The sequence below is a fragment of the Eschrichtius robustus genome, chromosome 20 (genome assembly GCF_028021215.1).
Source record: "Eschrichtius robustus isolate mEscRob2 chromosome 20, mEscRob2.pri, whole genome shotgun sequence".
NCBI lineage: Eukaryota > Metazoa > Chordata > Mammalia > Artiodactyla > Eschrichtiidae > Eschrichtius > Eschrichtius robustus.
In genome coordinates, this window is record NC_090843.1 from 43,730,855 (window position 1) to 43,753,214 (window position 22,360).

At 36.1% G+C, this 22,360-nt stretch overlaps 1 protein-coding gene across 3 annotated transcripts in view; it reads right to left on the reverse strand.

Annotated features, from left to right (window-relative positions):
* The window catches only part of BCAS3 (BCAS3 microtubule associated cell migration factor), a 568,366-nt gene that overhangs the window by 357,664 nt on the left and 188,342 nt on the right, over positions 1-22,360 (reverse strand). For all 3 annotated transcript variants that reach the window (XM_068530786.1, XM_068530787.1, XM_068530788.1), the window contains exons 14-15: positions 21,470-21,603; positions 4,870-5,134 (exon numbers count right to left, since the gene is read on the reverse strand). In XM_068530786.1, the coding sequence (XP_068386887.1) occupies positions 4,870-5,134; positions 21,470-21,603 (399 nt within the window). The remainder of the gene's footprint in view (positions 1-4,869; positions 5,135-21,469; positions 21,604-22,360) is intronic.

Genomic DNA, 22,360 nt, shown 5'->3' on the forward strand with positions numbered 1-22,360 from the left:
ATCTCCTCTCTGAGATGCCTTCTCTTAGCTTTATGGAAAAATATGAAGAAAGCTGTGAAAACAATAATGCTGAGAGAAAATAATATATTTTGACAATATTACTCTTCAACTGTTTGATCTTTTACAAATGACAAATCCTTAATTGACTGGCGCTTTGCACCCTTCAGCAAAAATATATTGAAAGGTATTCATTCAGTCATTCAATATCTGTTTTGTTCCCTTAGACAAGGGCAGAGATTACCTTAATTTCTGTGCACAGTATGCCCAAAGCCCAGCACAGAACCTGGTATGTGGTATGCTTATTAGAGAAGGAAGAAGAGGAAGAAAAAAGGAGCTCAAAAGAATGCTCTCTGAAGATGTATAAATATAAAGACTATAAATTCTTCCAAATTTTTCTATTAATACAGCTGGTTTTCTGGCCAACCTAGCTGCCCAATGTGCACACTAAATCTCGCTCCATAAAGTGTATGGTGAAATTCAAGTTAAGAAAAATATTTAACACAAAAAGCAAGGCCCTCAAAGAACCTATACTACCATTTAATTATATGACAAAATAGTCACACCTAAGAATGTAAGTAATTATTTCTGAAGTAAAATTTCTTGCAAATGGCTGAAAATATGAATATCTCATAGCTTTCTAAACTTTTTTTAAAATTTTAAATACTTTTTTATTATTTTTATTTTTAAAAATATTTATTTATTTATTTATTTTGGCTGCACCGGGTCTTAGTTGTGGCACACGGCATCTTTGTTACGGCCGTGGTATCTTTGTTGCGGCATGCAGACTCTTAGCTGCATCATGCAAACTCTTAGTTACAGCGTGCATGCAGTAGATGATCTAGTTCCCTGATCAGGGATTGAACCCAGGCCCCCTGCGTTGGGAGCGTGGAGTCTTACCCACTGGACCACCAGGGAAGTCCCAATACTTTTTTAAATGAGTTTTCACCCAGGACTTATTTCAACCTCAAAGATCATGGATCATTAGCTAAATATACATGAATAATAACTGTTCTTATGAAAATAATAGGGCCAGGGACTTCCCTGGTGGTGCAGCGGTTAAGTATCCGCCTACCAATGCAGGGGACACGGGTTTGATCCCTGGTCCGGGAAGATTCCACATGCCACGGAGCAACTAAGCCCGTGCACCACAACTACTGAGCCTGCGCTCTAGAGCCCGCGAGCCACAACTACTGAGCCCGCGTGCCACAACTACTGAAGCCCCTGAGCCTAGAACCCATGCTCCGCAACAAGAGAAGCCACTGCAATGAGAAGCCTGTGCACTGCAATGAGGAGTAGCCCCCGCTTGCTGCAACTAGAGAAAGCCCATGAGCAGCAACGAAGACCCAACGCAGCCAAAAACAAATTAATTAATTAATTAATTAAAAAAAATACTTCTAAAAAAAAAATAATAATAGGGCCAGGGACTTCCCTGGTGGTCCAATAGTTAAGAATCTGCCCTCCAATGCAGGGGATGTGGGTTTGATCCCTGGTTGGGGAACTAAGATCCCACATGCTGGAGGGCAACTAAGCCCATGTGACACAACTAGAGAGCCCGTGCGCCACAACTAGACAGCCCATGTGCTGCAACTAGAGAGCCTGCACACAGCAACTACAGAGCCAACGTGCTTTGGAGCCTGTGCACCACAACGAAAGATCCTGTGCGCTGCAACTAAGACTCAGTGCAGCCAAAAATAAATAAAAATAAATATTAAAAAAATTATAATAGGGCCAAAGGACAAAACATCATCTAAGGAGAAAACAAAGGTCCCAAACTGTTTTGAGTTGCAGAATTTCTCCCCAGGATTCTATTTACCAATATATTTTTTCAGTCTATCTTAGAACTTCCTCCAGAAAAAATATATATGTTGAATTGATTAGGTATTACAAAAGGATGTGTGTTCAAGCAGAAGCATTTTAGCTTCTTTAACTTCTTAGGGATATAGCCAGAAGAATTGCAAAGATGTATTCAAACAAGTACTTGTACACACATGTTCATAACAGCACTATCCACAAAATCAAAAGGTAGAAACAACTCAAGTATCCATCAATGGATGAATGGATAAAAAACTGTGGTACATACATATAATGGAATATTATTCAACCATAAAAAGGAATGAAGCACTGATACATACTACAATGTGGCTATACTTTTAAAACATTATGCTACGCGAAAGAAACCAGAAACAAAAGGTCACATATTTTATGACTGCAGTTATATGAAATATCCATAACAGGTATAGATTGAGATGGAAAGCAGACTGGTGGTTGCTAGGGGCTTGGGGATAGAGGGGTGGGGAGGAATTGCTTAAAGAATATACAGTTTGGGGGATTTCCCTGGCGGTCCAGCAGTTAAGACTCCGCCCTTCCAATGCAGGGGGCACGGACTAGATCCCTGGTTGGGGAACTAAGAGCCCACAGGCCATGCGGTGCAGCCCCCAAAAAAGAAGAAGAATATGCAGTTTTCGTCTGGGGTGAAGACAATATATTTGGAACTAGACAGAAGCGGTAGTTGCAAAATATTGTGATGTAATAAATCCCACTGAATTGTTAACATCTAAATGGTTAATTTTATGTTGTATGAATGTCAAATCAATTAAATAAGGGTTGTTTTCTGTAGGAACCATAATCTCGCTTTATAAAATTCCCTATACTTAAAAATCTAAATTGGTCATCTGTCAAGGAGAAACTGCAATGCTCCAAAAAACAAAGTGTCATCTAATGTCAACGAATATCTTCTCTCATTCTGGTGGGTACAACCATTCTGATATTATCTACCAAGGCCAAGATTCGCATATGTTGTAATTCAGCACTTCAATTCAAAAATAAAACAAAGTGAGAGAGTGGCATGGACATGTATACACTACCAAATGTAAAACCGATAGCTAGTGGGAAGCAGCCGCGTAGCACAGGGAGATCAGCTCGGTGCTTTGTGACCACCTAGAGGGGTGGGATAGGGAGGGTGGGAGGGAGACGCAAGAGGGAGGAGAGATGGGGATGTATGTATATGTATAGCTGATTCACTTTGTTATACAGCAGAAACTAACACACCACTGTAAAGCAATTATACTCCAATAAAGACGTTAAAAAACAAAAACAAGACAAAAATAAGCACACATTTGCACTAAGAAACAAGGACAAAAATTTTCATCTCTTCATTATACGTAATAGCTCCACATCAGAAACCACCCAAATATACATCAACAGTAGGAGAAAGGATAAATAAGTAAAAATATATTTGTACAATGGAATATGTAAGAGCAATGGAAATAAGTGAATTAAACTTACATAAAAATACATGAATTAATCTCACAAACATGTTAAAGAAGTTGAATATATGAATATATACACACACGGTTTTAAAAAAAAGTGAATACTTCACTTTTTTAAAAAGTAAGGAAGTGATTACCCTAAAAGTCAGAATCACAGCTTGCTTTTATGGAAAAGGGGCACAAAAATGGAGTTCTAGTAATGTTTCCTTTATTGGTTGGAGTGATGGTTACACAACTATTTGCTCTAGATAAAATACTGACTAATACGTGGGTTTTTTATTAATCCCACAAAGATGTATTGGGTTGGCCAAAAAGTTCATTCGGGTTTTTCCGTAACATCTTACGAAAACCCAAATGAACTTTTTGGCCAACCCAATATTTTAAAGTAAAATGCAAATGCTGCTCTAAAATACATACGACTCAAGATTATTCCTCTCCAACAATAAATATTTCTTAATGAACTACAGCACTGATTCTGGTTAAAGCCAGAGTTTTCTGGAAAAGATCTATAGATATGAGATTCGATCTCTAAATTTATGAAAATAGTCTTGAACATCATATTACATACATATGACATCAAGTAACTCTTATATAGTGAAAAACTTAGGGAGTTAGCTGAGCGTGGCAAGTGAGCTGAAGAGATCTGGTTCTTCCCCTGGGGCCAAGGAGAGTGGTGTGGGCTCTGCTAGGGTGGGGGAAGGGGGCAGTCATTGGGGAAGAAGGAGAGAACTTATCAAAAACTAGAAGGCAGAATTCCCAGCACAACAGGGAATGTTGGAGCTTGGGGACTGCTGTTTCCATATTTGCTCACTCACACACTCCTCCATCCATCCATCCATCCATCCGTTCATTCATTCAACAGATCTCCATTTACTCTGCCTGACAGGGACTGTAATAAGTTCTGTTCATACAGAATGGGCATTTAATAGAACTAATAGCCTGGTGGCAGAGACGTATTTAAAACATAATCACACAAATAAATATTTAATTTAAAGTTGAAAAAAACAAGTTAGGGAGTTAATGTAGCATGGTAATGGTCACCATTACTATATTAACTTCAATGTATTAAATGATTTAATAAATTAAGAATGTCCCCGGGCTTCCCTGGTGGCGCAGTGGTTAAGAATCTGCCTGCCAATGCACGGGACATGGGTTCGATCCCTGGTCCGGGAAGATCCCACATGCTGCGGAGCAACTATGCCCGTGCACCAGAACTACTGAGCCTGTGATCTAGAGCCCGTGAGCCACAACTACTGAGCCCGCACACCACAACTACTGAAGCTCGCGCACCTAGAGCCTGTGCTCTGCAACAAGAGAGGCCACCGCAATGAGAAGCCTGTGCACCACAACGAAGAGTAGCCCCCCACTCGCCGCAACTAGAGAAAGCTCGGGCGCAGCAACAAAGACCCAACGCAGCCAAAAATAAATAAACAAAATAAATAAATTTTAAAAAAAAAGAAGGTCCCCAAATGAGCCCAAGATCTTATCTTTGTATGAATGAATTAGAAAAATGGGTTAATTTTATTCCAGATCTCGAAAATGAAAGACAAAGGGAAGAAGAATTGTTGGGAATAGTGGAGAGAGAGAAAACTGGGTTTACCGTGCAGAGGTGATCCAGAAGGGCTGCTGGATAGACCTGGAACAGGGCTACAGCGACCTCCTTGCTTAGACGTCAGTTCCTGTTCAATCTCTTCCAGACCAGCACTCTTCTGGAAACGGCTCATACGATTTACGACTCGTGGTGACATATGTGTTCGAACACAAGGCTGGCCACCATAAGGGTTGATTGGGAAAACGTGGGAAGTCCCCCGGAGTGTACTGACCACAACCCAGCGACAGTCATGGCTGAAGCATATGTCTTGTACCTAGAAATGAAACAAGGAAAAACAAAAAATGATTGAAACTATTTGGATTTACCTAAGAATATCACAAACATATTACTAAATATGAACAGAAATGCCTGCGTGGGGACTTGCCTGGTGGCGCAGTGGTTAAGAATCTGCCAAAAAAGACCCAACGCAGCCAAAAAATAAATAAATAATAAAATAAAATATAATTAATTAATTAATTAATTTTAAAAAAGATATGCCTGCCTGGTTACCAAATTTACCTAACATCAGATTATATTTTCAAAATGTTTCTTCTAAAGATTAGATTCATGGTGAATACTGATCAAAACTCCACATAAGGGATTTGATAAGATTTACAATAGGGAATTCTGTCCCTTGCTGTATAGAGTGCCAAGTCAGAAAACAGGACCTAGGTGGTTTCACCCTATAGAGCTATATTAAAAAAAAAAAAGATATATGGATAATGTTCATTTCTTTAAAGGAATTTACCTTCCAAAAAAGCACAGAAGAGTAAAAATTAAAACATACATTATACAATGCAGGTGAAGTTATTAATCCAATCATTCACTCAACGAATACTCACTGGGTACCATGCTAATAAACACTAGGAACAAAGAGGTGGATAAGAAATCATCCCTGGGCTCACAGCCTACCAGGAAGAAAAGACATAAGAAATCTGCAAAAATATAACATATGAAAATGAAATAACTATCTTACATTTGAGGCACAGTGATAACAAAAAGGAAGGAAAATATGAAATCTGCTTCTGAGAGGTGAAAAGGAGATGTTCAAGAGGGTAGAGGGTTAGGAGTGGCACCAAAAACACATGATCTGAATAGCTCTGGGTTCTGGAATTGAGTTTTGAAGTAGGATATACTTGCAAAGAAAGGAGTGATGGACTTTCTAATTTAGATATATGCAGATATTCTACTTTTGACATAGATGCATAGATATAAGATGGAAATGATGAGCAAGTAGTTCAGTATGTCAGAAACAACATGAGAGTGAGCAAAAGCCAGTGCAAGAGGTGTCTGGATTTTATTTAAGAAATAGGGAGTCAAGATTTCAATTCTGGAAGGATGATTGTGGGAGTGAATGCAGGGGAATGGATTTGCAGTGGAGATGAGGGTAGTTGAAGGAAAGTGAAGTAGAAGTTTCTTCAACAGACACAGATGTAGGACCCTGAAGAGAGGTGGGAAGAGAAAATGTCTCAAAACACCCAAATGACAATCCAAATGTCCATCATCGGACGAATGGAGAAAAAAGATGTGGCATGTATATATACACAATGGAATATTTCAGCCATGAGAAAAATGGATATCCTCCTAACTGTGACAGCATGGATGGACCTTGAACACATAATGCTAAACGTGGTAAGTCAGACAGAGAAAGAACTTTACAGTATCACTTATATGTGAAATCTAAGAAAAGCAAACCTGTAAAAAACAGAGTAAAATGGTGGTTACCAGGGGATGCGAGGCGGGGATAAGACTGACCGTGTTTAAGGGTACAAACTTGTAACGAGTAGTAAATAAGCCATAGAGATCTAATGCACAGTATACTGATATAGACAATAATATTGTACAGTTATATAATGTGATAAATATGGGTACAATGGCAATCACATTGCAATGTATAAATGTATCAAAGTAACAAGCTGTACACCTTAAATTTACACAATGTTACATGTCATACTTATTCAATTAAAAAAACCACTCTGATAACAATGAAAAAAAAGAGAAAAAACTTATGTATTTGCAGTGGTTGGCAAACACTACAGGCCATACGGTCTCTCTCAGCTATTTCCCTGCCCTTCCAGTGACAAAGTAGCCATAGAAAATATATGTAAATCAATGAATGCAGCTATGTTTGTAAAAAAAAAATTCACAGAAAAACTGACTGGCCACAAACTTGATCTAGGTAAAGTTAGTCACTAAATTGTATGACATTTATCAGGTACTGAAATACAGAAGTCCCAGTATTTTCAAATTAGCAAACTGAATTTATTACTTTTATCTTGATATCAGTCTAATAATGACAACTTGAACAAAAATGTCTCTATTTTCTTTTATACTTAAAAAAGACAGCTAAGTAAAATTCCATATTGTTCTAACCACAGCCTTTTTTAAAAAAGGCAAATCACAGATACTTAAGAAAGATTTCTATGTTGACTAAATGATAAACTAAAATAATTTTTCATCACGTAAAACAAATATCAAACCGTGCTTTAAAAAAAATAACCCAGACAAAAAAGTATGGTAAAATAAAGATAAGATGTTTGTGAGCAGGATTTAAAACTTGTGAGTAAAACTCCTCAAGCAGTCAAAGAAGCCAATTTTCAGTGTATGCAATCTTCAAATAAGCCTAAATTCAGCTTAAAATCTTGACTAATACTTCAGAAATATGCTACAAGCAAAAGCTATAAGTATTCATCAAAGTACAAAAGCCTGGAATCTTTGAAATAAAAAAGAAATTTGAGTCTTACATCAAAACAGGATATTTCATTGCTAGACAACTGACAGACCAAAATTATCAATACATGGATAAACCCCAAACTGAGCCACATGTCTGCCCATTTCAATTACTGTGACACATCCAAATGACACATTAATGTTATAATTAAAGAATCTCCTGATTCTTTACACTGAGAAATTTAACTCCCAGCAATTCTAGAATTACGAATAAAAAGTCATTCCTCAAGTGCTTTACCTCTCTACTTCACTTACACTAACTTTCAGCTAAACGACTTATAGAAAAGCAGGAGAAAAGGAAGGGGTAGGACAAAGAAAAGTGTAAACAGCAGAAGCAAGAGAAAAGAAACACAGTACCAGACAAATTTAATATTATAGTATCAAATGTATTAACACAAGCCAGAATCAAATATATAAAGAAAACTATCTTCAGGCTTACTGAGTAACTTATGTTCCATCCACAGCGGAACTAAACCATGTCATCTAAAACCTTTTTCCAAAACACTTATAATCAAGATGACTTCCTGGTCTGTCAATGAAAAGAAGTTTCCTTCTTTCATTTTAAGAATACTTCTGATATGAGGTGGTGCTAACAAACAGTATCAAGGCAAGAAGACAGAATTCCACCTAAAAGCTTACTTAGAAAACTGCTATTAGAGAAGTGATTCTGCTCTGTGACCTTAAAGACACATCAGGATACATAAACGAGCAGAGAAGAGTTGCTAAAGACATCAGCTGTCAAGAAACTAGAGAAAGTTTAATCCTTTAAATAACATTACAGAGGATAACAAGTCGCCTATCCACAAAATGCAAAATGATACAACTGTTCATGTTATCAAACAAGTTGGGTGGTTTTTCATACTTTATTAAAAATAAGAAAGACTGGGAACCCTCATTAGGACACTCATTATTATCAATTTGGAGCTTTTAAATAAGCAAATGTCAGAATTCTTAACTAATGAGATACAAATAAGAAATACAGAGTGCTTAATTAAATGTTTTGCAAATTTCTATTAGGTTATATAATTTATTGCTCTTTAAATGTATTATTTGGCATATTTATAACATCTCACACTTGCTTCTTATTGTAATGATGTAAAATTTGGCTATGAGAAACCAATTATGCGTGTAGAAAGCTGAAGTATTTGTTCCTTAAAACATACTGCAGCTATATGCCAGTAATTCTAATTTATACAAGTATTTTTTTCAGCAATCTAAATCAATTTCATTGATTTACTCATCCAAACAATATTGGGGGCAACCAAAATCTAACATAGCAGACATATATGGAATCATTACATCCAACATTTTATCAAAACAAACAACCAAAAGAAAAAAAAACCTCGAGTGTATATTTCATTCACAGAACAGGCTGAATTCAAATTTCATATAAAACAAGAGTATTTCAGCACTAGAATTAAGTGTTACTACATTTAAGCATCTAAGATACAGAAATGAGCATCGCACAACGCTCCCAATTTATGCCGCAAATTTACCCCCCAATCCCAATTAACTAATAATAGCAATTTTAAAATTCAGCGTTATTTTAACATCCTAAAATCTAAAGCAGAGATTCTCTAACTTTTAGTAGACTAAGAAGCACCTAGATTATTTGTAAGAAATACAGATCCGTCGGTCCCACCTTCAGAATTACGATTCAGGAGGTGCTGGGAGGTCTTAGGGGAGACATGACCAAGAATTCTGCAGTTTTAGAACTCAGATAATGACTCTGATACTGGCCTGAAGTCTGTAATATGGAGCCAGAAAAAAAAAAAAACTTACCAGAAATAGCAGTCCCCCAGCCCCACACCAAACCTTAGAAATTACATAAAAGACACTCTTTTCTAAAAATGAAGTAATGGCAATGATTTCCTAAAGTGTGAGTGGGGCAGAAGATTCACTGAAAAGGGCAGGAGGAAACTTTCTGAGATGATGAAAATGTTCTATACCTTGATTTATGGTTGTATAGATGTAACTAGTGGATGGCAAATAGAACACCCAACCTCCAACCTTCACTCCCTCACCTGCCACCACTACAGATACTTCCTATGTGCTTCCCAAAGCCTCTCTTACAGCAGGTGTTGAAAAGTATCCACTTTCTTGACAAAAGGAATTAACATCACTGAAGCTGTCCTTACTCCTTGAATTCACCTTACTGCTTTGAATTCAGAAATGATGCCCACTGGAGTGGCAATTATAAAGCGATCACAAGAAAAAGAACAAAAAAAGTCACTGAGACGTTGTACCAAAACTGGCAGCAGCCTTCTTGTAAAGTGAGAAAAATAAACCCTGGGTTGTTTTTTTTTTTTTAAACCATTGTTTTTGTTTCTGTAGGCAAATATATGCCGAATGATTCAATTACTAATTCCCTTTCCAACTCTCTTTTAAAAAGAAAGAAAACCCGAAAGCAGAGAGTACTTGGATAAAAAGTCTCAAATCCCAGAGTACTATTCTTTCACAAGCCTGTAAGAATGGCAATCAAAACCGTAAAGACAAGTCCCATATCACAAAAACTAACTAGCCAAGGTCCAAGCCTTCAGATGAGGTTATGTTAATGGCAATAAGTTTGCTTGAGAATAAGATGCTTAGAATGGAGATGTGGTAAAGACAGATAATCCACACACACCCTCTATCTCATCTGCCTACTCCCTCCCCATATCAATTCTTCAGATTCATTTATTTATCCAATAATGCATTCATGGGAACCCTATTACATGTTTTGCACTCTTCTAGGTGCTAGAAATTCGAAAATGAGCTATCAAATAAGCAGCATGCTGAACTCGTGGGCATCTATGCCAGAGAAATGAAAACTACGTTCACGTAACATACTCATAATATCCCCAAACTGTAAATAGTCCGGATGGATGTTTCAACGAACAGTAAAAGTTATGTTACTTATAAAAGGGTAACATGAGGGAAATGTTCAGTATCTTGACAGCAGTGGTGGATACACAAACCGACATGTGATTAAATTATATACACCTAAACACACACACATACACAAACACACACACACAAGCACAAGCACATGTGGTAAAATCTGAAAAAGATCAGTGCATTATGCCCATGTCAATATGCTGGTTGTCATATAGTCTAGTTTTGCAAAATGTTACCATTGGGATAAACTGGGTAAAGTGTACATGGGATCTCTTAGTACAATTTCTTACAAGTGCCTATGAACCTATGGTTATTTCAATAAAAATCTAAACAAACAAAAAAAGCGAATGTGACACCTTGTAAACTTAAACACCACAAAGCCAGCAGTGCTAGTGCAGCCGGCTCCTGCTGCAGCCTGAACTTGAGTGGAGACAAGGATGAGGGGTGGCCCAAATTCCAAGGAGTGCAGTGTGAACCGCGGCAGTGATGGGAGTGGGGGCAGAAAGAAAGGGGCTGTGGTGCCTGGACACTCGCTGGAAGCTGGTGAGCACAGCACTGCTTATCAGGAAATAACTGGCACCAACACTTGGCCAAGTGAGGAAAAAAGGCCAACGCTCCTGGCTGCCCCCATAGTATCTACAGACTAGCCTCCCCTGCCACCAAGACAGGGGATAATGAGATCCCCTGGCAGCCGTCACTGGAAAAACTGGCATGTGCCCCTTAAACACATTCGTCCATGTTCTCGTGTAGGGGGAAACAGCCCATGCCCTCATAGGAGGAAAAATACCCTGGAACGAAGTGTAAGCACAGTTCACAGCAGGGAAGAGGAGCTAAGATGACCTTGCGGGTGTACTATTGTTGTCGTTTATGTTGATAAATGTATAACTAGTATTAATGGCTTAATTGATTGTACTTACACGCTTTTAAGTGTCAGGGGGTATCCTCTGCCATGTAGATCGAGGTGACAATGCGACAAGCCCGCAACAGCTCACGTACTAGGCTTCCAGTGCCTTCCCATGTTATGTAATAGAAACAACAGAATCCCAGTAGGAAAAAGTTGAGGTAGAGACTTAATGGCTGCTGAAGTACACAGCGGTGTTATCCCAGTACAACATCGCCACCTGCCTGATCCAGCAACCAAGTACGCTCCCTTTTTTTAGATGGCAGCTACTAACCTGCTACCAGGTTCTTGTAACTGAACAACTGACCCATGGAGGCTTTGTGATTTTCCAAACCCACACTGGGATGAGTCAACTCAAATCTGATGATGAGCACGGTGGGAGGGGCCCGACAGGGCTTGCTAGTCAAGTGGGAATGGTATATTCCAGAATATGTTCCAGAATGGCCCTAGGAGCACCTTGTTTTTACCACTACTTTACCACCCACTCTACTGCCTGAAGCAATGCCACTGGTTCTATAAGCCCCTGAATCACAGAGTTTCCTTTAAATGCCTGATTGATGGTTTGGCTAAAATGAAAAGTGATGGTGTCCGCCGGCCCAGGGCAGCTGCACAGCACCAACAAAAACTGTGGATGGACAAACCTAAGGACCAGTCAACACAGCAGGATAATGGAAAGCTGTCACCTCTACTTTGAGGGGTCACTATAACTGTGGACCAATCATGCCCATTCATTTATGTATTATCTATGGATGTTTTTGCACTAGAATGACAGAGGTAATACATGTAGAATGCAGAGTTATTTTACAATCTGGCCTTTTAAAGAAAACTCCTGCTTTAGACAAATACTCCAAAGGACTAGAACTGTTATATTTATACCGAAACTTGTCATCTGCTGATGGCCTTGTCAATGGTCTGTTTGCCATGAAGTAGACTACATACCGGCAGATTGCAGATGTCCCTCTTTTAGGGCCATGAGCTGTGCAAGCAAATCATGGCTGGTAACTGAAGAATCTGGGTCACTAATGCCCAAGGTAAGAATCCACCCACTGATGAGAATGACTGGAATCAAGCCACTGATCAGGCCTGCTTTTTGCCCTGCCTTGTACAGTGATTTCCATCTAAATCCATCAATTATAAATCTTTGCCCCATCTATTATCCATTGTTTCATATCACTCAAAGTATACACGATGTCGTAATTTAAAAGCATAAATATACTACAGGTGCTGGGGTTAGTTGTTGAACTATTAGGACAACATAGTTGACAAGATTGCTCAGATATTTATTTGCCCTTTTTTCCTTATTTGTTCTATCAAATGTTGAGAAAGTGTTATTAAACTCAGTTTTAGGTGCACAGACATTTAAATCCTCCTGATAATTTGACTCGAACATTATGAAATATCTCTGGTAATAGTCTTTGTCTTAACCTCTATTTTACTTGATATTAATATAGTCAAATTTTTAATATTCTTACATTTATTATTTGCATGACATACCTTTTAACATGCTTTTACTATCATCATATTAAAGATTCAAAGAAAATCTTTAATAGATAACTTGTTCCTTTAGTTTGAAGTTCTTTAGATTGGAATATATTAAAATTTAATATAATTATTTATATGATTGAATTTTGATGTACCATGTAATGTTGTTTTCTGTTTATCCCCTCTGTTTCTTGAGCCTCTGCTCCTCCCTTTCTGCCTACTTTTGAATTAATTGAACATTTTTTAGAATTCCATTTTATATGAAGTTTTGTCTTTTTAGGTGTAGCACGTTGAACCTTGAAATAGTATAGTTCCGTGCTCCCACCGAAGCACCAATGGTCCATTATGCTATAGTTATATGCATTACATGTATACAATATAAACCTGAGAAAATGTTAAAATTTCTTACATATAAAAATTATTTTAACATTAAATTTAAAATTTTAACATTCCTACATATTTTAAATGAATTAAAAGAAAGAGAGAAAAAATCCTCTCTAATAAGAAATTGATCGTTTCTCACATACTTCATTACTTCCAAGATATCCAAGTTTGCTCTGGTATCATTTCCCTGTGCATGATTTCTAGTGTGGATGTGCAAGGTTTATTGCTCACTCCTTCATTCTTAAATGATACTTTTGCTGGATGGAGAATTTTTGATTACCAATACTTTTTTCTTTCAGTCCTGTAAACATGTTATTCCACTGCCTTCTGACTTCCATAGTTTCTGATGAGAAGTCAACAGTTTGTTCAAATGTTATTTCTCTGTATGTAATGTGTTATTTTCCTCTGGCTACTTTCAAGATTAGCTTTGGTTTTCAGAAAGTTTACTATGATGTTCTTGTTAAACTTGTGTTTTGTCATATTCAATATTTTTTTTCCAATAAATTTGGAAAGTTTTCCATCTTTATTTCTTCATTTTTTTTTTTTCTGCCTCATTCTCTCTGTATCCTCTCCTGCTATACAGATTGAGAGGAATTTTGCTCCAGGATGGATCATACGCAGAGTCTCAACCATACCTGATTTGTATGATTTTGATGAGGAGATCTGAACTTTGGAGCTGATGATATTTTTAAGAAATTTTAGAGTTAGAGCAGATGTTGTAATGTGTCGAGATCTTCAGGGATGTTTGTATGGAGTAAATACATTTTACACATGACATAATCCTGAATTTGAAGGGTCAGAGGGTGGACTGTAGTGAGGTAAGTAGTGGCTCTAAAAAAGACACATCCAGATCCTAATCCCTGGAACCTACATACAGTACATTATAGACCCAAAGAGTGACTATTACCTTATATGACAAAATAATGTGATTAATTTCTAGATCTGGAGAAGTTATCCTGGATTATCAGTGTTGACATTAAATGGTATCACAGGTGCCCTTATAAGATACAAAGAGGAAAAGACACAGAGAAGGGGAGGAGGAAATGAGATCATAGAGGCAGATACTGGAGTGACGTGGCCATTAAGCAAGAAATGCTGAGGGTCACCAGAAGCTGGAAAAGGCAAAGAACAGATTCTTTGTTAGAACTCTAGAGGGAGTGCAGCCTCACCAGCACCTTGATTTTGGACCTTTGCCTTCCAGGACTGTGAAAAAATAAATTTCTGTTATTTTAAGGCAATTTGGTTTTGTTCTGTTATTTTAAGGTAATTTGTTATGACAACCACAGGAAAGAAATGTGGAGTAAATTTGTATATCATCCAGAACAATGTGAATTTAATGTTGCAGACTGCCTGTAACTGAGGTTGCTGGGTGGAATGGCAAGCTTATGTTAAGATTTTCATAAACTGCCAAACTATTTTCCAGAGTGGCAGTACCATTGTACATTCCCAACAGCACTGTACAGAAGATCGAGTTCCTCCACTCACTGACTTTTTGAGAGTTCCTTAAAATGTGTTGTAGATACCAGACAACTTGTATCTAATCCAAAGGGTTCCTCCTATGTTTTCTTCTAAAAGCTTTATAATCATAGATTTTATATTTAAATCTGTGATCCAATTTCAGTTAATTTTTGTATATGGGCTGAGATATGGATTAACACTTTTTTTTTTGCACATCAATACCCAGACAGACAGTCTATTACCATTGTTGAAAAGACTAACTTGTCTCCACTTCGCACCTTTGTCAAAAATCAATTGTACATATGTATGGAAACATTCCTGAATGTTATTTAGCTTTAATAAGTCTTATTATCAGGTAGTGGTAACCCTCCAACCTTGTTTTTCTTTTTCAATATTATTTTGCCCAGTATAAGTCCTATGTACTTCCATATGAATTTGAGAATTAGCTTGTCAATTTCTATCCAAAAAAATTTTTTGTAAATCCTGGTGGGATTTTGATGGAGATTGCAATGAGTATATAGATCAGTTTGGACAGAAATGATATTCTAACAATATTAAGTATTCCAGCCCAAGAATATGGTTTAACTCTTTTATTTATTCAGGTCTTTATTCTCAGCAATGTTTTATAGTTTTAGAATATAGTCTTGTACATGGTATGTAGTCACTATTTTAAAATTTTAACTAATTTTTTTTAAATCACCAATTATTTTTTCCTAGTATGTAGTACCCTGAAGCCTTGTTAAAATCACTTATTAGTTCTAACTTTTTTTGTAGTATCCATTAGATTTTCTACATGTCATCTTTAAATAAACATAATTTTACTTCTTCCTTACTAGTATGATGTCATTCTTCCTGTGGCTGCAGATTTCTCTGCAGATCTCAGCGGTTCTTTCTTTGCAGCTTTCATCTCTCTGGTGCTCTGTGCTGAGAACTCGATGATCTTTGTCTCCCTGGACTCTCATCAACAAAGGGAGTCTACTAGGCTCCATCTGGGTTCCCCCTTCCTGCACCATGGACTCTTTTTTCCTGAACTGATCATCAGCTACTATCAATTAATAATATTAAATAGCTAGATACTTTTCCCCTTGAGTATTAAACATACTAATCATACTATTTTGTAGGACTGCTCTGATAAAGTAAAAGTAACACGTATGCAGAGGTTTCAAAAGCAAGTTTACCATTTATCAAAATTAGTATGTTAAGTACAAAAACTACTTGTGTCTGCTTCAGTAAGACTTTACAGAAGTATATTTTTAAAATATTGTAAGGTCTTACTATATACAACTTCATTGATGAAAACTAAGAATATTTTTCTAACTGCATATGTACTTTATGAGGAAATTACTGTCAGATGCAGAGGATATCCCAAGTCACAGATCACAAAACAAGTTAATTCAACATAATTAGATCCACATATTTGATTTCTTTTCTTGCCTGATGAAAGTACCCTCAGAATCCTTGGAAGATTCCAGAAGGACATGATATTAAAATACTCAAAGACAGATAGATCACTTGCCATACAGATTTCATCATTGGTGCTAAATTTTATATATCATTTCAAAATTACTTTCAGTAGAAGTTTATAAAAATTAATTTTATGGTCATTAATTGAGTTTCCTTAGATCTTGATGTTTGATGTTTAAAATTTCCAGTCTCCTAAATTACAGGGTGTGACATAGAACAACATAATTTTATTAATCTATTTGGTTTTCCTACCTGTTAAATAGGAATAGCATTGTCACTAGCAAACATTAGTACCTACAAACATTTGTCCATGTGCAGGGCACTGTTCTGCAGATGAGAGACACCAAGAAGCTTAAGCAAGATCTCTATTTCCGGTTGGATATAAAGGTAAATTAAGTGACAAATAATTCTAATGCAAAAGAGGTATCAAAAATAGGTATAAATTTTTTTTAAAAGGTGTGGGTGCTTAAAATAATTCTAGTAGATTGTAGCTGAGGTATAGCATATCAGTAAGTAGGGAGGGCAGGACAGGGATTAAAAAACCAGAGTTAAGAAATAAAATGTGCCCTGTATTGTACAACGCAGGGAATACAGCCAGTATTTTTAGTAACTATAAATGGAACATAACCTTCAAAAACTGTGAATCACTGTGTTGTAACATATAATATTGTACATCAACCATACTTCAACGAAAACAAAATTTTTTAAAAGAAATAAAATGTGCCCAGCAGCAAGTTGAAATAGTAAATCTTTACCTAAAATGCTCACCTAATTAAAAACTTCCATGCAAAAGAAACAAAAACAAATGGTTACTAAATAAGAGTAAGCAAGTTCATTGTACCAGAAAGTTAAGGACACTGTCAAAGAATAATGGAGATAGGTCAAAAGTACATAGATGTCAAGCTAATAGGCTCCAACTGGCCAAATCTGGGATATTTTGAGTATTAAAATAATTATTGAATGACTATAACCCATCTAATAAAGAATCTATTCAATCAAATGATATATGTAAATAAAAGAAGTAATACAAAGCTTGATGAGGAATGGGATATTTACATAGTTTTAACTGACTTCTCTTAACCCGCTATCCGCCCAGGGCACAGCATAGAGGCAGCAGACTAAAATGTCCTTCTCCCAATCTTCCCCTGAAAGGAGTACATTTGCGTACTTTAAAGACCACTGCCAGCTTCCTATCAGTCTGCATCTAGGTGCTGAGATACACACCACATTAACAAAATGAAATATGATCATCCCAATAGATGCAGAAAAAACATTTGACACAATTCAACATCCATTCATAATAAAAACTCAATAACGTGGGTATAGAGAAAATGTATCTCAACATAATAAAGGCCATATATGACAAGCCCACACCTAACATCGTACTCAATGGTGAAAAGCTGAAAGCTTTTGCTTTAAGATGTGGAGCAAGACAAGGGTGCCCATTTGTGATTCTTTTATTAAACACAGTACTGGAAGTACTAGCCAGAGTGCTTAGGCAAGAAAAAAATAAACAAGTAAAACTCTTTCAAACTGGAATGGAAGAAATAAAACTGTCTCTATTTGAAGATGACATGATCTTATATATACAAAAACCCTAAACACTACACCAAAAAACTGATAAAACTAATAAACAAATTCAGTAAAACTACGGGATACAAAATCAGTTCTGTTTCTTCACACTAATAACAAACTATCAGAAAGAGAAATTAAGAAAATAATCCCATTTACAGTTGCATCAAAAAGAATAAAATATGTAGGAAAACTTAACCAATGAGGTGAAAGACCTGCACACTGCAAACCATAAGACACTGATGAAACAAACTGAAGAAGACACAAATAAATGAAAAAATAATCCATGCTCATGAATTAGAAGAATTAATACTGTTAAAATGTCCATACTACCCAAGGCAATCTACAGATTCAATGCAATCTCTATCAAAATTCAAATGGCACTTTTCACAGAACTAGAACAAAAAATCCTAAAATTTGTAGGAACTACCAAAGACCCCAAATAACAAAAGTGATCATGACAAAGAAGAACAAAGTTGGAAGCATCAAGTTCCTTGATTTCAAACTATATTACAAAGCTAAGGTAATAAAAACAGCATGGTATTGGGGTAAAAACAGATGCTAGCAGTAGAGCAAAATAAGAAAGTAAAAAAAAGGGGGTATTATTAACAAAGAAAAGACTGCAACTATCACTTGTATAGGTACACATTGTTTTAGATTTCCGACCTAATGTAACAAGAAAAATAAAATTGAAAACAGTCAAAAATTATCATAATTGTCAGAAAGTATGTTCTACTTATAAAATCCAAGAAAATGTTACTGAAAAAGTATTGGATCTTACAGTAGAGTCTAGCAAAGCAGGAAGATACGAATCTAATACAAAACAATCTATAGTTTATGATACCTCAGCAATAAATAACATTGGATGCAAAAATTCTACATTTAATGATGTGAATTCTAACTGTATTAAAATGTAATTTCAATGCAATCCAAATAAAAAACTTCAAAATATTCTTTATATAACTCAATAGGGTTACTCTAAAATGCATTTCAATGAGAAAATGCCAAAGAATAGCTGGAAAAGTTTTTGAAAATGAACAATAAATCTGCTAAAGTAAAACAGCATAATGTTGGTAAAAGGTACTGCTTTATTTTTACTTTCTATTAGAGGAATTTTTTTTTTTTTTTGGTCACGCTGCACAACTTATGGGATCTTAGTTCCCCAACCAGGGATCAAACCCAGTCCCCCTGTGGTGAAAGTGCTGAGTCCTAACTACTGGACCGCCAGGGAATTCCCTAGAGGAATTTCCTGATATACACTAAGTGCAGAGATTGCTATAATGAACCACCAATATCAGCATCACCCAGCTTTGCATACTGTGTTCAATCTATCTCTTAGTTTGTTTTGTTTTGCCAGAATATTTAAAAGCAAACTAGAGATATCATATCATATTGTTTCACCAATAACTACTTCAGCATGACTTCAGGTTATATGCCTAATAGATTAGGGCTTTAAAAAAAAAAGTAACACAATTACAGACCCAGCAAAATAAACTGGTTAAAATCATGTAACTCCCAGTTCAAGGTCAATTTTCTCTGTCTCAAAAATGTCTTTTTTATACCTTGTTTAAATCAGGCTCCAAACAAAGTTCACATATTGAATTTAGTTGGTAAATTGATATGTCTTTTAAGACTCTTGTAATCAACATAACCATATCCCTACTTGTCATGTATTTGTTCTTTTATCTAACCAACACTCCCCTATGGTTAGATTATTTTAAAGCAAAATCCACACTCTTGTATGAATCACAAAAAAATAAGGATATTAAATTCCTTAATAGTATCTACTAAGCCAAATGTTCAAATCTCACCATTTGTATGAAAAATGTATTTTCATACTTGATTTGTATGAAACAGGATTCAAACAAGGTCCACACCTTCTACTTAGATATTATTCTCTAAAATTACTTCTAAGCCCTGCCACACAGCCTGGTTTTTGTAATGAACTTCCCACATTTTAGATTTCACTAGTTGCACTCTCATGGTATTTAACTTGTCCCTCTATCTATGTATTTTGTTTACTGTGCTAATTAACAAAATTAATTAGCTGGTTTGCAAGGCAGAAATAGAGACACAGATGTAGAGAACTAACGTATGGACACCAAGGGGAGAAAGCGGGATGGGGTGGTGGTGGGATGAATCGGGAGATTGGGATTGACATATATACACTAATATGTATAAAATAGATAACTAATAAGAACCTGCTGTATAAAAAAATAAATAAATAATTTTTTTAAAAAGAAGTGCTTATTGTATCTAGTGGCTGAATTAAATTCAGGTTTAATTTCACAGACGATGTTGTATACATCCTAATTACATCATATTCGGAAGCACGTGATATAGGTAGGACTGTTCCACATTGCTAACATTAAGACTCATTAGCCAAAACCACACACAGATGTTTGTTGCCTAGGTATATTGTTTCATTAGAAATAGCAACACAGTAATTCTTATATTTCTACATTTTTTAAAAACTGAGGTACAACTGACATGTGACATTAGTTTCAGGTGCATACCATAATGTATATATTATAAAATGATCAACAAAATAAGTCTAATTTCCAACATCTTTTATTCTGAAATTCCTCAATAAGGAAAAACTTTCCCTCATCAACTACTTGGTCATCTTATTAAATTGATACAAGAAAGGCAGGGTACTTTCTCTTTAATTATCAATTTTTAGAATAATGAGTTTGCAAACAAGCAACATACAGTAATGTCCAATACCTTGTTTTTAAGTATCATTATAAATCATGGGTTTATATATATTAAAGATGTTTCATTCTATTATAGAAAATTTAATGCAAAGTCATGAAAAACAACATTTTAGACTATTGGGAAAGAATGGACTAGTCAATAAATGTTGTTGGGTCAATGAGCTATCTTTCAGAATAAACTATATACAGAAGTGTACTGGTATATGCATACCCACAGGCTCTGTGAAAGAATATTTGGGATTTAAGGCTATTAAAAACCATCTCAGTATCTACCAAGTGATACTAAGAGTATTAAATACATGTAATACACTCAGCATGGTGCTTAATTCAAATGCTCATTAAATTATATATATGGATGTGTGTGTGCATGCACGCGCACGCATATGTGAGCAGTGATGTGCTGGTAAATGTTAAAAACTGGCTCCCTAAAGAAGAAATAGCCCTGATTTTTAGTGTTGCTGATTTCCACTGTGTAACCACTCCTAACATGGATGATTTCAATCTACCAATATAATGTCACTACATCCAGAATTGGGGCTAGATGTGCATAACTGATTCTCGCTAGCAACTGTGAGCTGGCTCCAGCATACCACTGAATATTATGCATATAAGTTATATACATTATAAAACTCGATTATTTTCTGGTATATGTGAATATGTATGTATTTACATGTATGTGTGTGTGTATGTATGCATGTATAGAATCAAAATGCCTAGGAGAAGGTCTGGAGAGATGGTTATCATATGGATGACAGCGTTTTCTCTGAGGCTAGAAATGGTATTATGGTAGGGGGAGAAGGATAAATGGAACTTCTGTCTTATCAACATTCATTGAATTGTTTACCTACTGCTTATATATTTACTGGATCAAAACAGGATAAAAACTCTTAATTATCTGACCCAGTCTAAAGAACAATATGAACTCACTAACATTAACGTTAAGCTCCAATACGATACAAATAACCAGCTGGATTAGACATCATATTACACAAAGAAAACATCTTCTGAAAAATATACAACTTACTTTGGCTTCAGTTTCTCCCCTGTGAAGAGTATACAGATGATGGACAGCACTTTGTGATGAGGACCAAGGATGAGTCAAAATTTGGAAGACATGGAAGTCATGGCCAAGGGTATCTGTTGTGACTAGAAGCATTCCTAAAGGACACACCAAAACAGGGTAAAAATATAAACCATTATGTATGTGGATGAAATATTTTCACAAAGCATTCATCATGATTTAAAATATTACCAAAGGGAAAAAAATGACCAAATATATAAGAAACTTCCCAAAATAAAAAAATTAAAACACAGGATCTTTTTCCTATGGGAATACAAAACCTAACACCACATCAGTATACAAGCATAGTGACATACTACATATCCAGGTTTTGTGATGTTCTCATACAGCTAGTAGAGAAAAGTTTAAATGCCTGAATTTACAGAGTTCACAAGCATTTTCAGATAGCAAATCTGATAACAAAGAATGCAAAAGACTTTCCTCCATGGAATTAAAGCCACTTCCACTTTTTCCATTTCTCAAAACCTGAATTATAAGTTCCAATTTATCTACTACTACAACTAGTAATATCTTACTCAATTCACCAGTTTAAAACTTGTCTCTACTCTAGCATAATATTTACTTAAATTCCCAACAGTGTCTTTCACAAAGCAAATTTTTAAAAATTAATTAATTAATTAAATTTTTTTTTTTTTGGCTGTATTGGGTCTTCGTTTCTGCGCGAGGGCTTTCTCTAGTCGCGGCGAGTGGGGGCCACTCTTCATCACGGTGCGCAGGCCTCTCACTGTCGCGGCCTCTCTTGTTGCGGAGCACAGGCTCCAGACGCGCAGGCTCAGTAGTTGTGGCTCACGGGCCCAGTTGCTCTGCGGCATGTGGGATCCTCCCAGACCAGGG